The following is an 18,295-nucleotide window of genomic DNA, read 5'->3' as shown; positions in this document are numbered from 1 at the left end:
ATGGTTGTCAACTTTATTTGATTTTATATTTTAATTATTTATTTTAATTGGAGGCTAATTACTTTATAGTACTATGGTGGTTTTTGCCATACATCAACATGAATCAGCCATGGGTATACATGTTTCCCCCTGCCCCGTCCCGAATCCCCCTCAACTTTATTGTATTAATAATTGTTTGTTTCTTCTTTCAGTAGTTCATTTCTTTATTTCCTATTTAATTGAAGTATTGTTAAAATATAAATATAAATGTATCCAGCCAAAGATAGAAAATATAAAAGAAACAGAAAACATGATTTTCTGAAATTTTTCATCTATAGTTATAATTTTCATTCGTTAATTATCACCATTTAACCATATTAATATGGTAACATGTTAATATGTTCATGTTGCAAAAAGTGTTATCTCCCTTGGAAGATGTGTCTGGGTGAATATGATAGTCCTAAGAAGCAGCAGCATATAGTGGAAGGCATATAGAGCTAATAGTAAAAATTGCCATATTTTGAACTCTGCACAGTATGCCAGAGATTTTATTAACAATTTTATAAGCATTATGTCATTTACCCTCACCATTGCCTTTCATTGTTTCTGTTCTACAGTTGATGAAACTGAGACTTAAATAACTTCCTCAAGGTCACGTAGCTAGTATGTAGTAAGATCAGGATTAAAAGCCTCCTTTTTAGCCATTGTGCTGTGTTGCCACCACAGTCACTTAAAATTTAGCAGTGCTAAAACAAAATTTGAATGATTCATTTTATCCCAGCTATAGCTTCCAGATGGTTAGGACTATAGTTACAGTATGAAATTATGTTAGAAAACTATTTCCTCTACCTATGAGATTTGTGTTATGTAATTTATAGATTTTTTATGAATTTAGAAAATAGATCTCAATTTATATTAGGGGATTTTGCTTGAATACCTATATTATCCCTTCCATTTCCTTTTGTAAACGTCATTTATTATGGAGGTGTAGGATATATATTTTTACTCCTTTAGTTGACTATTTGGCATTTATATTGCCATCTGCTTGGTGAAATTGAATTAGATAAACTTGAGCAATACTTTCTTTTAAAGAAAGACATACCTTTGCAATAATAATTCGTTAGAAATGGAATGGGAGGTAGAAGGAAACAGGAAGATGAGAGGTAAGTAGAAAGGAAGAGGGGCCAAAAGGTGCTAGAGGTGAAAGGGAGGAGAGGAAACAGATAATTGATCTTCCCTCAGTGGAAAGAAGGCCTAATGCCAGAATTCATGTTGTGCCTTGTGACCTTAGAAAAACAATCTTGCTTCTACTTGTTGGTTTAACAGTGGCCATTGGATCCATTTTCTTTTAGTTTGTTTATTTTTAAGGGAATAGAAGAATCCTCTCCTTTCACACCTTTAGATTTCTCCAGAAAATATATATATACTAGATCAAAGTAAAAATATCAATTTTTATACTTTTTTAGTATCTACCCTAATATAATAATTTTAATGTGTCAAAATTAATCATAGCTTTCTTCAATATAATGTTTTATCTTACTAATACTGTATTAAGTCTTACTAAAATTAACAAGTTCTTCCTTTACTTATTTCTGGCTCTTCCACAACTTTAGGGAACGACTAATATCATTCAGTAAACTTTTGTTCTCTTCAGTTCAGTCGCTCAGTCGGACTCTCTGCGACCCCATGAATGGCAGCATGCCAGGCCTCCCTGTCCATCACCAACTCCCAGAGTTCACCCAAACTCATGTCCATAGAGTCGGTGATGCCATCCAGACATCTCATCCTCTGTCGTCCCCTTCTCCTCCTGCTCCCAATCCCTCCCAGCATCAGAATCTTTTCCAATGAGTCAACTGTTCGCATGAGGTGGCCAAAGTACTGGAGTTTCAGCTTTAGCATCAGTCCTTCCATAGAACACCCAGGATTGATCTCGTTTAGAATGGACTGGTTGGATCTCCTTGCAGTCCAAGGCACTCTCAAGAGTCTTCTCCAACACCACAGTTCAAAAGCATCAATTCCTCGGTGCTCAGCTTTCTTCACAGTCCAACTCTCACATCCATACATGACCACTGGAAAAACCATAGCCTTGACTAGACAAACCTTTGTTGGCAAAGTAATGTCTCTGCTTTTTAATATGCTGTCTAGGTTGGTCATAACTTTTCTTCCAAGGAGTAAGCGTCTTAATTTCATGGCTGCAGTCACCATCTGCAGTGACTTTTGGAGCCCAGAAAAATAAAGTCTGACACTGTTTCCACTGTTTCCCCATCTATTTCCCATGAAGTGATGAGACCAGATGCCATGATCTTCGTTTTCTGAATGTTGAGTTTTAAGCCAACTTTTTCACTCTTCCTTTTTCACTTTCATCAAGAGGCTTTTTAGTTCTTCTTCAGTTTCTACCACAAGGGTGGTGTCATCTGCGTACCTGAGGTTATTAATGTTTCTCCAGGCAATCTTGATTCCAGCTTGTGCTTCTTCCAGCCCAGCATTTCTCATGATGTACTCTGCATATAAGTTAAATAAGCAGGGTGACAATATACAGCCCTTCTTCACAGACTTTCTAATTCTTCTTCACAGGCTTCCTAATTCTTTTGACAGGTTGAAATATTTGCTTTGTTATTTTTCAGTATTCATTTTCTTTAGTTTTATTTTTGAGGCTCCTGTTTGAACAGCATCTAAAAGCACATTGTTCTTTATAATACCAGAAAAGTGGCTGCTTTTTTCTGTTATAATTTTTTAAAGCAATGTGATCCCTTTCAAGAGGCAGCTCACTAATTTCTTAAAGGTAAAAATAAAACATCTAATGCTTAAATAATGCTGACTTCAGTTCTATTTGGTATAGAGTATGTCCTGTTAGGTAACCACCAAATTTTTTAACAGATAAGACTTTTTAAGGTCAAAAGTTAAATTATCTTGAGCAGACTAGTTCTTTGTGTAATGTAAATACAAATATATAAAATAAACATTGTATCTTCAGAGGGGCCTCATTTGGCCAACTTATGCCTTTTAATGCATAAAAGGGAAAAAGGAGATAGGAAAAAGTTTTGATAATCATGAGCAAAGTGGAGTTTCCATATAGTATCTTATAAGTAGATGGTGGGGGGGGAGATTATAGACTTTCCATTCATTTTGTTACTATATTCATATAATTTTGCACCTCTTACTGTTTTCTAATCAAAATAATATTCATCATATTTTTCTTTTGAATGTCATTTAAAAACAAGTATCTAGTTCCAGTGTTACTCCAAAAAGTTATAAATTAATTCAGTTAGTTCTTTGTTTTAAAAGGGTGTATGATTACCAGTGTATGACAGATAACTGTTTCCATCTGTTCATACATTAACCCTGTGGTTCTAGACAGTATATATGTATACACAATCACGATTTTTTTTAGCTGTTACGCATTGCTGAAAATATTATTTGGTATTTAATTAGGATAAGATACTTGTTTGTATCAATAAATGAAACTAAATGATGCTAAAAGTAATAAATAAACAACCAAAAAAAAATCTAAATGCTTATACAACGCAGTTTTACTTTCCCCTCATTTTATGATAATATTGGCAGCAGTTGAGAAACAGCTCCATTTTCTTCACTGTGGGAACCAGGCTTTAGAAGCTGCCTTTTTCTGGGATATTGCTATTTTTTTAGTGGAGGAAAAAAAGATGGTGCAACCATGTGGAGATGGTAAAGCCTGGAAGTGGCACATTTACTTCAGTTCACATTTCATTATATAAACAAGTCATGTGGCCAATCCTTAAATGAGTGGGGCAAGAATGACCTTGTGTGGAGCAAGAGTCTTCTGACAGAAAGGGCAGCCCTAGGGAAAACAGGGCAATAAATACTTTGACAGTAGTAATTTCCCAGATTACTTTCTTGTAAAGATAAAATTGATTATCAAATATATAAGTACCTAAGGAGAAAAAAACTTAAAAACTTTGGTTAAAGTTTAGTTATTGTTGTTCAATTGCTAAGTTGTGTCCGACTCTTTGTGATCCTGTGGACTGCAGCATGCCAGGCTTCTCTGTCCTTAACTTTCTCCCAAAGTTTGCTCAAACTCTTGTCCATTTAGTCAGTGATGCCATCCAACCATCTCATCCTCTTTTTCCTCCTTCTTCTCCTTCCCTCAGTCTTTCCCAGCATCAGTGTCTTTTTGAATGAGTCGGCTCTTTGCATCAGGTGGCCAAAGTATTGGAGCTTCAGCTTCAGCCTCAGGCTTTCCAATGAATATTCAGGGTTAATTTCCTTTAAGATTGACTGATTTGATCACCTTGCTGTCCAGGGAATTCTCAGGAGTCTTCTCCAGCAAAACATTTCAAAAGCATTCATTCTTTGGTGCTCAACCTTCCTTATGGTCCAACTCTCACATCCATACATGACTACTGGAAAAACTACAGCTTTGACTATACAAATCTTTGCTGTATAGTGATATCCCTTCTTTTTAATATGCTGTCTAGGTTTGTCATAGCTTTTCTTCCAAGGAGCAAGTGTCTTAATTTTGTGGCTGCAGTCTCTGTCCATAGTGATTTTGGAGCCCAAGAAAATACAGTTTGTCACTATTTCCACTTTTTCCCCCTGTTTGCCATGAAGTGATGGGACCAGATGCTATGATCTTAGTTTTTTGAATGTTGTGTTTTAAGCCAGCTTTTTCACTCTCTTCTTTTACCCTCATCAAGAGGCTCTTTAGTTCCTCTTGTTTTCTTCCATTAAAATAATATCTGCAAATCTGAAGTTGTTGTTTAATTCTCCTGGCAGTCTTGATTCCAGCTTGTGATTCATCCAGCCTGGCATTTCGCATGATGTACTCTGCATAGAAGTTAAATAAGCAGGATGACAACATACAGCCTTGTAATACTCCTCTCCCAATTTTGAACCAGTCCATTGTTCCATGTTCGGTTCTAACTGTTGCTTCTTAACATGCATGCAGGTTTCTCAGAAGGCGGGTAAAGTAAAGTAGTCTGGTACTCCCATCCCTTTAAGAATTTTCCACAGTTGTAATCCACACAGTCAAAGGCTTTAGTATATAGTCAGTGAAGCAGAAGTAGATGTTTTTCTGCAATTCCCTTGCTTTTTTGATGATCCGACAGATGTTGTCAATTTGATCTCTGGTTCTTCTGCCTTTTCTAAATCCAGCTTGTGTATCTGGAAGTTCTCAGTTCACATTACTACTGAAGCCTAGCTTGAAGGATTTTGAGTATTGCTAGCCTATGAAATTGTACAGTAGTTTGAACATTCTTTGGCATTGCCATTATTTGAGATTGGATGAAGACTGACCTTTTCCAGTACTGTGACCACTGCTGAGTGTTCCAAATATGCTGACATATTGATTACAGCACTTTAACAGCATCATCTTTTAGAATTTTAAATAGCTCGGCTGGAATTCTATCACCTCCACTAGCTTTGTTCATAGTAATGCTTTATGGGCCACTTGACTTCACACTTCAGAATGTCCACCTCTAGGTGAGTGTCCACACCATCATGGTTATCTGGATCATTAAGACCTATTTTGTATAGCTCTTCTGTGTATTTTTGCCAATTCTTCTTAAACCCTTCTGCTTCTGTTGCTGCTGCTGCTAAGTCCTTGCTATTTCTGTCCTTTATTGTGCCCATCTTTGCATGAAATGTTCCCTTGGTATCTCCAGTTTTTTTTGAAGGGGTCTTTAGTCTTTGCAATTCTGTTGTTTTTCCTCTATTTCTTTGCATTGTTCGCTTAAGAAGGCGTTCTCATCTCTCCTCACTGTTCTCTGGGACTCTACATTCAGTTAGTTATATCTTTCCCTTTCACCTTTAACTTCTCTTTCTTTTTCAGCGTGTAAGGCCTCCTCAGACAACCACTTTGCCTTCTAGCATTTCTTTTTCTTTGGGATGGTTTTAGTCACTGCTTTCTATAGTGTTAGAAAACTCCATCCATAGTTCTTTAGGCACTCTGTCTATCAGATCTAATCCCTTGAATCTACTTGTCACCTCCACTGTATAATTGTAAGGGATTTGATTTACTGGGCATGGCCCTGCCCACCAAAGCAAGACCCAGATTTCCCCACAGCCAGTCTCTCCCATCAGGAAGCTTGCACTAGACTCTTAGCCTCATCCATCAAAGGGCAAACAGAAGAAGCAAGAACTACAGTCCCACAACCTCCAGAATGAAAACCACAATCCCAGAAAGGTAACCACAATCATCACATGAATCAGAGGTTTGTGTAACTCGAAGCTATGAGCTATGCCGTACAGGGTCACTCAAGATGGATGGGTCATGGTGGACAGTTCTGACAAAATGTGGCCCACTGGAGAAGGAAATGGCAAACCCCTCCAGTATTCTTGCTCAAGAACCCCATAAACAGTATGAAAAGGCAAGAAGATACGACACCAGAAGATGAGTCCCCCAGGTTGGTAGCTGTCCGACATGCTACTGGGGAATAGCAGAAAAATAGCTCCAGAAAGAATGAAGAGGCTAGGCCAAAGCAGAAACATTGCTGAGTTGTAGATGTGTCTGGTGGTGAAAGTAAAATCTGATGCTGTAAAGGAACCTGGAATGTTAGGTCCATGAATCAAGGAAAATTGGATAAGGTCAAGCAGGAGATGGCAAGAGTGAACATTGGTGTTTTAAGAATCAGTGAACCAAAATGGATGGGAATGGGCGAATTTAATTCAGATGACCATTATGTCTATTACTGTGGGCAAGAATCCCTTAAAAGAAATGAAATAGCCCTCATAATCAACAAGAGAGTCCGAAATGCAGTGCTTGGGTACAATCTCAGAAACAACAGAATGATCTCAATTCGTTTCCAAGGCAAACCATTGAACATCACAGTAATCCAAATCTGTGCCCCAACCACTGATGCCAAAGAAGCTGAAGTTGACCTGTTCTGTGTAGACCTACAAGACTTCTAGAACTAACACCGAAAAAAGATTTCCTTTGCATCACGGGGATTGTAATGCAAAAGTAAGAAGTCAAGAGATACCTGGAGTAACAGGCAGGTTTGGCCTTGGAGTACAAAATGAAGCAGGGCAAAGGCTAACAGAGTTTTGTCAAGAGAAAACATTAGTCTTAGCAAACACCCTCTTCCAGCAACTCAAGAGACGACTCTACACACGGACATCACCAGATGGTCGATACCGAAATCACATTGATGATATTCTTACAGCCAAAAATGGAGAAGCTCTATACAGTGAGTGAAAACAAGACCTGGGGCTGACTGTGGCTCAGATCATGAGCTCCTTGTTGTAAAATTCAGGCTTAAATTGAAAAAAGTAGGGAAAACCACTAGGCCATTCAGGTATGACCTAAATCAAATCCCTTATGATTATACAGTGGAAATGACGAATAGATTCAAGGGATTAGATCTGGTAGACAGAATGCCTGAAGAATATGGACAGAGGTTTGTAACATTCAACATATATTAGACTATCTCATTAATTTAGAAGTTGATGAGTTATACAGCCATGTTTAAAATTACTTTTGCAGTACGTTATTAGGTTTGTTGTTATATGTTACAGATATAATATACATATTATGTAATTAGTATGTTATTAGGATTTACTAAAACAACAAATGGTGTAATTGGTTTCAAAGTGCTTAATCTTAAGGGAGTAGTTTTCTGAGTACCTAAAAGGTAGGTATTTGCATTAACCAGTATTCCAGGGAGTATTCTGGTGGAAACCTAGTCCTTAGGTGTCAATATGAAAGAATGTTTCTGGGGTCAAATATATTGAGAAAACTGTGTACTACACCCAGTTCTTGGATATTTATAGTGTACATCAGAATGTGAAATGTTTGGGGAAATTTTGGAACCTATTTTACTAAACAGTACATATTAAATTTTCCTAAGAAAATCAGGAAGATTAGTAAGCCAGTTATAGTTTTTTAGATCTGGATCCTCCTCAGTACTTCTCTATCTCTTTGTTAATTTACTAGTGATTAGTTGGTCTTTATAACTGAAAAATGAGTGTGTTTTATTTTTATCCTCAAGGTATCCTAATTCAGGGAGATCCTCTGGTAGGAAGAATTATTCTGAAATGGATTCAGTCTGTTTTTAGGTGTTCTTTTCATTTAGAGCCTCTAAGTCCTAGATCTGGATCCTTAAAGATACTCAATACCACCCAGAGGCTCACTTTGCCTCAGAAGTCTTGTGAAGGTGTAGCACAGCTAACATTTTTAAGGTTAGGATTGTGAGATGTTTGTTATTAAATTGATTTTTTTTTAATGTTAAAAACATGACCAAGTTCATATTTTACACCTTTGTTTTTTTTTTCATGTAATGAGAAAACAAAGATGGTATGTAACTTTGCTTTCTGTTATGGTAAATTTTAATTTGCAGAATGAAAGTGAAAGTTGCTCAGTTGTGTCCAATTCTTTGCAATCCCAAGAACTATAGCCTGCCAGGCTCCTCTGTCCATGGAACTCTCCAGGCCAGAATATTGGAGTGGGTAGCCATTCCCTTCTCCAGGGGATCTTTACCCAGGAATTGAACCCAGGTCTCCTACATTGCAGGTGTATTCTTATACCCTCTGACCCACCAGGGAGGCCCAAGAATACTGGAGTGGGTAGGCTATCCCTTCTCCAGCAGATCTTCCCAACCCAGGAATCGAACCAGGGTCCCCTGCACTGTAGAATAAAAGCAGGCAAATTCAGGGGTCAACAAAGACAACTTACAGAACTGAATAATTGAGAGTTGATTTTAGGTAAGAAATGTATTGGTGGTTCTTCTTATGGAATGCTTATATATACCTACAGCTCAACCAGCAGGAGTGCCAGAAATCTTAAAGAAGAGCTTGCATAGCTGTTCGGTGAAAGGAGAGGAAGAAGTATTTTTAATTGGCAAGAACTTTCTGAAAGGAACTAAAGTTATTTTCCAAGAAAATGTTTCTGGTAAGTAGGCATAACACTGCCTTAGAAATTGTTGGGTGTTTCACTTTGTTATGAAGATATAGTTGTAGCTACAAAGTAAAAAATTTTTCATAATTTTAGTAAGTCACTGTTTTTTATTTCAATCAGATGAAAACTCTTGGAAGTCCGAAGCTGAAATTGATATGGAATTATTTCATCAGGTATAATTTAAACTTTTTATAGTTTGATTGTTTATTCTCTGAGAAACTGAGTTTTGCTCCAAGATTTTCCTAAATCAACAGATTAAATTTCTTATTTATATGGAATTGATGTAAATCATTTAAAGTTTCTTTCTTGAGTTTCTTTAACTGAAATAGATTTATTCCACTGATGCTAGAAATGACAGTTCTGTATTTGGAAAGTTAAGACCATGAGAAAATTACCGTTGTTAATAAATGAAACATGTCTTTCCTAATATTTATTTGCTATCTTTACCTACTTTGGATTATCCTTGGGTTATCTTCACCTACTTTTTAATAAGAGAAACTTATTTATTGAGTACCTGCTGTGTGCCAGGTGTTTTATATTTGTTCCTTACCTTTTGCATTCAGAAGCACTACTTATTACACTTAGAGTCTGTATTTGTAGGACCTCGGTGTATATTCATTTTTGGTTTAAAATTTTTAAAAATTCCTTTGTGTTCTGAAAAAAATAAAGAAATTTAACATTATGCATCCAATATATTGCCAAACTCAAAGCTAAAGGTACAGTGTTGCCTAAGAGTGCCCTCACTTCAGACACCAGCTGCACGTTCAGGGGTCCCCTGAACAGGTCTCACTTCTGAACAGTTGGCTTCAAATTCAAGGGTTTCCACTATCCCCAAAGATTTGCTAGTAGAACTCACAGAACTCAGGAAAGCACTGTACTTAACAATATCAGTTTTATTATAGCAAAAGAACACAAATCAGATTATAATTTCTCAACTTCTAGCCTTCTGGGTTCTTTATATTATATTTTTTAGAGAGTAAGAATAAAAAAAAAATAAAGTGGAGTTTTGAAGAAGATGGAATTTTCTTTTTTTTTTTTTTTGGAATTTTCTATTTTTAATAGGCTAATGTCTATTTCATGCTCTGTAAAACAAGTTATACAGTGGATTAATGCAGAATAATCATAAAAATTTGGTGGAATGGAAAGGAATTATATCCTCATTTGGTGGCTATATATAGAGGCCCTGGGGTTCTTGCAAGCAAGTATGTAAACAGGGTAAATCATAATATGATCTTTCATTAATTCTGTGGTTTTGCTATTTTTTTATCTTTTTCAGAGAAAACTTTCTTTTTTTCTTTCTTTCTAAAGGGCTTTCTGGGAAGTGTGTTAGAGTGGAATCAGAGCTGAGATATACAAAATAAATCCTAAAGATTATATTATATTAAAGAAAAAAAACACAAAAATTAAACATTTAGAAGAAAGTATGATCAGAAAATACATTAAAAGTAAAGAAACTTTGAGTGTGGTCAATAAAGAAATAATGGGCCTATAATGAAAAGTTAAAAGGGCCTCTACAATAACAAAAAATGACCAGAAGATGGTAAAGTAGAAAAGACCATTTAATGATGACTTTGCAAATTGCAAATATAATTGTGATAGCTATTCATTTGAAACTCCAAAAATCAACTCATCAGGTATTAAACTTTTTTATTACTTGAAAATTAAGGCAAACAAAGTCTGGGAAAATAATCCTTTGTTAATATTTGGCTCTTCTAGTCAACGCCATAATATATCTCATACTCATGTATACCAAGAGCAATAGGCACATTGTCATTTTAACAACTTTACATGAATTCTGTAGGGCCTTAATTGCCTATTAAATGTACATATAAGATACATATCTTAAATACAAATTTCCTCTCTGCTGCTGCTGCTAAGTTGCTTCAGTCGTGTCCGACTCTGTGCGACCCCATAGACGGCAGCCCACCAGGCTCCCCCATCCCTGGGATTCTCCAGGCAAGAATACTGGAGTGGGTTGCCATTTCCTTCTCCAATGCATGAAGGTGAAAAATGAAAGTGAAGTCGCTCAATTGTGTCCAACTCTGAGCGACCCCACAGACTGCAGCATATATATGTATTGTTTTGAAAGATAAATTGGTTTTAAAAGAAAGAAGGAGAGATTAGCAGCTTGAATGTGGAGGTGATTTTAAAAGGAAACTAGAAGCAAGTATTTTAGAGCCTAGGAGAGCTCTTTTTTTTTTTTTTTTTAGCTTTTGTTTTTTTCACTTAATTATTTACTTTATATTGGAGTATAGTTGATTTACAATGTTAGTTTCCAGTGTACAGCAAAGTGTACAGGTATACATATATCCATTCTTTTTTCAGATTATTTTCCCATATAGGTAATTAATATGGGTAAATTTTATTACAGAATATTGAGTAGAGTTTCCTGTGCTGTACAGTAGGTTCTTGTTGATTATCTATTTTATATATAATATATATATAGTAATGCCTATATGTAAGTTCCCAAACTTCTAATTTATCCCTCCCTCCCACCTTTCCCCTTTAGTAAGCATAAGTTTATTTTCAAAGTCTGTGAATCTGTTTATATTTTGTGAGTAAGTTCATTTGTATCAGAGGTCTATAATATGAATAAGTATAACTTGTTTTACAGAACATGAAATAGACATTAGCCTATTAAAAATAGAAAAATGTATAGATTATAATTTCTCAACTTCTAGTCTTCTGGGTTCTTTATATTGTATCTTTTAGAGAGTAAGAATACAAAAAAATAAGGTGGAGCTTTGAAGAAGATGGAATTTTCAGTAGAAATATGTAAAGAAAATTCTCGGAAGAAATGCCTAAAAGATCCTCAGAATTTTGGGGAACAACTAGGCTAAACAAAGACTTGAGAGTTTTGAAGTTCTATGTTTTCAAAGTGGTTTTATTAGGAATTTGTTTTGTGTCTCCAGTTATTTTTATGTGTATATCCCCAACTGCAAAATGACAATTTTGACAATGATAAATTATTCCTTAGGAAAGTGAAAAATGTCTAGCACCATTGCTTATAAACTCTGAAAAACGATTACCTGCTGGGATAAAGAAAATTGTTATTTTGAATCCAACCAGATTTTTCTAAGAAATTAAAATTTAGATATTTTTCCCTTTTTACCTCAGAAAACATTCTACCTGCTCCACAGGCCTCCCAGCCCTTTGTATGTTTTGTGTGTATTGTACTCCTAGTTCAGTGGTAGTTAATTGCTCTTAATTTTTGAGATTAGGTTTTTTTTACTTAGTTTTTAATTTAAATCATTTGTAGAATTTCATGATTTCAGATTGAGGATGTGTGAATAATTTGTTCATTTGGTTTTTAAGAAGTTTCAAATTAGGTTTGTTTAACTACACTCTCTAAAACAAGTGGAGTAAAAGATTAAAAATATATATATGTGTGTGTATATATATATATTCATCTGACTTTTAGATACTAATTTTGTTACTGATTACCAAGAACAAATTTTTTATTTGGAAGAATAATTTCAGTTATTGAGTTGGTCAAATAATCTTAAGACTGGGAAGATACTTCAGAAGTCCATCCATTCAGCCATCTCCTTAACTGTAGGTAGAACTGCTTTTGATGTAGTTGCAGTGTTTAAGCAAAGGAGGAAAAATGAAGGTGGGCAAGATTTTAAAATTCTTATTTCTTAGAATTTGAGTTAATGCAGATATATTTTTTGATGGCTTCATATACAATTGAGTATGTGCTTTCAAATTTTTGCCCCCTAATTCCTGTGGATGTATACATTTATATATTTTTCCACTTGAATTAGAAGTGTGATTTTTTTGAGATAGCTAACTGGACTCAGAAAGCATTCTACTGTTGCCATAAATAAGAAGCTATTTTTAAATTTATGATTATTTCAGAGCATGTTTTAAGATGGCTTAGAAACAAATTAAGTACTCAAAAATCAAACTCTTGGCCTCATTTGTCATGTTCTGTTCAACTGAGTCAGCCAACTTCCAGAGTCTGAATAAGTAAAAAATGACATTAAACTCATTTCATCCTCAGCTGTCACCATTGGCCTCCTGCAGATCACATACTGAATACAAAAGCACAGTCACTACCTTTTGCTGTTCTTTCCAGTACTATAACGTAGCAGGGAAGAAGAGAATAAGTCAGATGCAGTTCATGGTATCTTCTAAGAAGATGTAGTCCCCTTGAATAAGTGCTGCTGAAGCATTTATGGAACTCTTCCCTTCTCTTAAAAGGATGCGTCTACCACTATTTTCACACACATAGAAATGACCTCGATTTACTGGGTTTTGGGTAAACTGAACTCTGTTGACTTTAAATGAGAATTAGTTACTAGTTTTAAGTACAAATTGAAATATTTAAAATTTAAATAGACTAAATGAGAATTAGTTGTTAGTGGTTAGAAAGCAGTGAACTGCACTGCAAAGTACATACCACCGTTAAGGTTTACAAAGCATATGGTAACTGACATTGTGCTTGGTGGGCAATTTTTTTTCTTGAAAATATATTCATTCTTTTTTTCAACAAATCTATTTGAGTATTTCTGTGTGAGGAGCTTAATAGTGGAGATGGGATGAAGAACAGAACATCCTAGCTTCTCTTGGAACTTGCATTCTTGTGGTTGTAAAGGAGACAAAAAACAAGCAGATAATCACAGTAATTTCAGGTGGTGATAAGAAATAAACAGGATTCTGTGATCAGATTGGAGAGGGGTGCCACTTTAAAGAGGATGGTCAGAGAAGGCTTCTCTGAGGAGATGACATTTGAATGAGACCTGGAAATGGGTAAGGGACTGGATATTTAAAGAGATAAAGGAGAATAGTATTCCAGTGAAAAAGAATAGCAAAGTTCTAAGGCTCTGAGGTAAAAATGAATTTAGTGTGTTAGTGTAAGAAAGTCAGTGTGACTGGAGTGTAACAAGCTAGAGGAGAATGGGAATGAGATAAAGTTGACAGGACAGGGACCTTTTATGCCATTGCAGAACATTGGTATTTTACCTTAAAAGCAATTTTAAGATTAATGTCATGATGCCCATGGATCCGAACCCCTAGTCAAACTTTTTAAGCTTTACAGCTAACAGGAAAGTACTTAATTATAATATTTTATTTCAGATTTTTAATTTACATATTGCTTTATTTCTGCCTCTTATAATTTTCTTTCAATTAGAATCATCTTATTGTGAAGGTTCCCCCATATCATGATCAACATATAACTTTGCCAGTAGCAGTGGGAATATATGTAGTAACCAATGCTGGAAGATCTCATGATGTTCAGCCTTTCACTTACACTCCAGACCCAGGTATGTCAAAATAAAAAGTTCTGAATCAAAAGGAGTAATCCATTTCTGCTTCTTCAGAAGAATATGAAGACTAGCCAACCTAAAAGAGGAAGTAGTGTGCAAAGGTAAATTGATACCAGTATTTTTTGGAGGTGTCATTATTTCCCAAGAAGATGGTCACCAAACCCTGCTTTTACTCTTAGTTAAGAGAACTGTTTCTGCCTTAGGGTCTAGTAATAAAAGAAAAGTTAGGAATTCTCTGAAGTCAGGCTCTCCAGAGTTATCATACAAGTACTCCTTGTATAATAAGGTAAGAATTACCATTCACTGAATACCTCTTATGTACAGAAAGGTGAAAGTGACTACTTTAGGAAACTGCTAGTAGTTTTCAGTCTGGCTGTCTTACAGGATGCATTTTGGGAGAGGTGAAAGATAATCTCAGAGAGATAAGTGATAATATCACAAATAGAGTCATATGCCTATAACATTTTCTAATTTGTGTAGTCAAAAATATCAAAGACTTCTGGTGAATAAGTATTTTAAAAATAATTTTAAGCATTTAGGTAAAACAGGTGCTTTAGAAACCAGAGCAGTTGTTTTAAAATTTATATCTCTGGGTAAGAAATATCTTATGAGATTTTTACCTACATTCATTTAGTTGCCTGGAGAAGCCCTTTCCTGGAAAAGTAGAGGAAACATTTTGGAAATGGAAATGCTTCAGGTATTTTGTTGATGTAGACTTGGCTGCTGCCATGCTGCCATTGATTTACTCCATTCGTATCTCAGGCATGCTCCAGAATTAGAAGTTCTTCCATATCTCCAAGTTTACTGATAACATTTTTCCCAAATTGTTCAGAATTCAGTGAGGTGCAAAGTGAAAAATGATAGCAAGAAAAGAAAGCCCTGGTAACAGAAGTGTTGAAAACAGTAGCTACAACAGAGTTATAATTAGTCTTGACAATTATTCTCTATCACTTAATGTTATCTGTTCCCGTTTTCTTTTGTAAATCATGTCCAACTTTCACAACATTGGTTATTTCCCACCAGTTTGTTACATAAGTATGCCATAATATAGCCCTTATGAAATTATTTTAGTGTTTGTCTCAGAATAAAAGATTACATGTAGAAATTTCAGACAGAAAAAGACAAAGTTTGGAAATAATATACTGGCTTCAACAAAACTAGGAAAGAGGATACTGGTTTATACTTAAAAATCAAACAGTTGATTGTTTTCTTTCTAGGAAAGTCTCAAAAATCCAAGAAAGTTTGATTTAAAACTAATGGTAGTTAAAGCATTTTAGTAATTGCTAGAATATTTAGTATTTTATGTGAAAAGAAGCTTGCTCATAGAAGGAGAAAAATGCCATACAGTAATTAATGCATTCATATGGGAAGGGGAGAAGGAAGTGTGTGGAGGGGGAGGGGGAATAGCTTTAAAGTTCTACCATCCTTAAAATACTGAGATTTTGTTGTTTTTGTTTCTTTTTATTGATCAATAATAAAGAACTTCAGGACTTTGAAGTGCTTAGCATCAGCACTATGAATCTTCATTTCTTAGTGATGAATGCTCATTATTAAAATTTTTCCTTTGATAAATTACCAAATATAAAGCCTATACTAATTGGCTATATTTGGCCACATTTAGACCATCACTGACATATGTTTATTCTTTTATGTTTTTCCCCCTTGTTTTTTATATATACTAGACCGCAGTTGCTCTCAGAAACTCTTATTTGAATAAATATATTTTGTGCAAATTTTATAGTGAGATCTAATGCTTCAGTTTATGCCTTTATGATATAGCTAATTAAAGAATCTTCCCATAATTTCACTTTTTTGTATTTTATAAAATGTGAATGTCTTTTTAGGTGTGCACATGAGAGAATATTTCAGGAAAACTTGGTTATGGTAATTTGCACTGTCTCATTATGATAAACTAGTTGCTGTTTTGACTCAGCTGGGGACTGTGGTTAAAGATTTGCATATTCAGTGGCATATAATAATTATAATTATAGGGCTTCCCAGATGGTGCTAGTGGTAAAGAACCTGCCTGCCAATGCAAGAAATGTGAGAGATAGCGTGTTCGATCTCTGGGTCAGGAAGATCCTCTGGAGAAGGGAATGGCAATCCACTCCAGGATTCTTGCCTGGAGAATTCCATGGACAGAGGAGCCTGGTGGGCTACAGTCCATGGGGTCACACAGAGTCAGACATGACTGATGAGACTTAGCACATAGTAATTATAACAGCTAAAACAAGACCCACCCTCATTTTTGTGAGTTAAGAGTAGAAATGGTGACTGCTACACCATTTTGTCAAAATATTTAAGTTACAGACAAAAAAAGAACAAATAAATATATTTTATCCTAATTTGACCTAGATACCTTCATAATAACCTGGAAGGCCAGATTTGAATTTAGGATTTTCAGACTGCTTGGAGGTCCAAACTGGAATATGGCAACACGAAGAAAGAGGATTTCCCAGCCTGCCACCCTTCTTTTCCCTCTCCTGGCTCCATCCTCCACCTGGAGGGCCTTGATGCACCAGCTGATGCTCCTAAGCTCTGTTCACCCTGTAGACTTAAGATGGCACACACAGTCTATAGAGTAGTTGTGCAGAAAATTTTGGTATCTTATGTACTTGGGCATGTAGTCTAAAAGTAGGATTGGAGCAAGGGCTCAAGTGAACGTAAACTGGCTCTGCATGCTTTGCCAGACACAAGCCCCTCTAAAGCCCTCTGAGTCTATACTGCCAAAAATACATTACATGTGCATCCTTTTAGACCATTATTTTGCAGACTTAAAAAACCTGTGTTTCATTGCTAGTCACTGAACCATTGCTTGACCATTAATTTGTTTTACTTCCATCTTTTAAGACACAGAAATCATATTAGTTGTTTTTTGCAGTGACTCTGCAGTGGTAATTGCTCTAAGAAATGGAGGATAAAATACTTATTCATAATTTTTTGTTGCTTTAAAAACAAATGACTAAAACTTGTGTTTAAAGTAGAAACTTAAAAATTTTTTGAAGATTAGTTTTCATTCTTAAATCTGTAATTGTTAGAATAAATGTTATGCTTTAAAATTGTCTATGAATTTCTTTTCCAGTCAATTCTATTCAGTTGATAATTTCATTCAATTAACAGTTCGTTCAGATTATCATTTGTTGGCCCTTACATACAGCATGCTTAGATAAATGTTTTAACCTCATTCTTAGGAAACATGTACATTTTGTCTCTTTGTTCACAGTTAATTATCCTAATATTCTCTAACCATCATTTTGCATTATGATGTCAAGAATAAATTGATAATAAATTGGCTCAGTTCTTATTTTGAATAAGTTAAGGAATATAAATACATTGAAAAATAGAAATTAGCATCTATTTAAATAAAATTACTATACAGTCAATTTAAGAAAACCTTTTTAGTTGGAATTTAACTGTACCATTCAGAACTGATCACTACTCTTATGCTTATTAAATTTAAAATTTTCATAGTAGGTGTACTTGATATGTGCAGATATAATAATGTAGCAATTCTTCATTAATAATAGCAAAGATTATTATTTCTAAGGCTTTATAAAAAAGTAATACTATGTATTTTGTATATTCAGCACAGTTTTTAAAAAAATTCTCAATTATGTTTCTGAATCAGTATTTTTAAAATCATTTACATAGGTGAATGGTGAGTTTTTTTCATGCTAGTGTTACAGTATATTTGGTATTAATACGTTTTTAAAGATGTCATGTCAATCTTCTCATTTGTATTGTTACAAGAAAGATTTTTAAAAGTTGCTGTTATTTTTATTTTGTTTTAATAATAAGCATATGTTTCTGCCCACTTGGAGAGTGGTGCATTTTAGAGGGTAAACTGGTGATTATAGATTATAAAAACTCATCTGAACCTAGAATTTCTGCTGAACAAATAATTTAATAATGCTTTGTGAGAAAATACTCCTGTTAAAGAATTTTAAGATATATATTTTTCAGGATAAGTCTAAATAAATACATTAATCTTTTTTGTTTAATAACAGCAGCTGTTGCTTTGAATGTGAATGTAAAGAAGGAAATATCTAGTCCGGCAAGACCTTGCTCTTTCGAAGAAGCCATGAAAGGTACCAAGTTAATTATGCTCAAAAATTGTAAATCAGTGATGCTATATATTTTCTCTAACAAACCTTACTATTTTATTTACCGTTGT

At 34.8% G+C, this 18,295-nt stretch overlaps 1 protein-coding gene across 5 annotated transcripts in view; it reads left to right on the top strand.

Moving 5' to 3' along the window:
- Window positions 1-18,295, top strand: part of NFAT5 (nuclear factor of activated T-cells 5, tonicity-responsive) — a 111,830-nt gene that overhangs the window by 82,303 nt on the left and 11,232 nt on the right. For 4 of the 5 annotated variants that reach the window (XM_010850946.1, XM_010850949.1, XM_010850950.1 and 1 more), the window contains 4 exons: window positions 8,708-8,842; window positions 8,969-9,021; window positions 13,986-14,118; window positions 18,129-18,209. In XM_010850946.1, the coding sequence (XP_010849248.1) occupies window positions 8,708-8,842; window positions 8,969-9,021; window positions 13,986-14,118; window positions 18,129-18,209 (402 nt within the window). The remainder of the gene's footprint in view (window positions 1-8,707; window positions 8,843-8,968; window positions 9,022-13,985; window positions 14,119-18,128; window positions 18,210-18,295) is intronic. The other variant, XM_010850947.1, reaches the window with a different exon arrangement.

Source organism: Bison bison, unplaced genomic scaffold (genome assembly GCF_000754665.1).
Source record: "Bison bison bison isolate TAMUID 2011002044 unplaced genomic scaffold, Bison_UMD1.0 scf7180017864297, whole genome shotgun sequence".
NCBI lineage: Eukaryota > Metazoa > Chordata > Mammalia > Artiodactyla > Bovidae > Bison > Bison bison.
The sequence above is the reverse complement of the archived record's forward strand: the minus strand, read 5'-3'. Positions and strand labels throughout refer to the sequence as shown.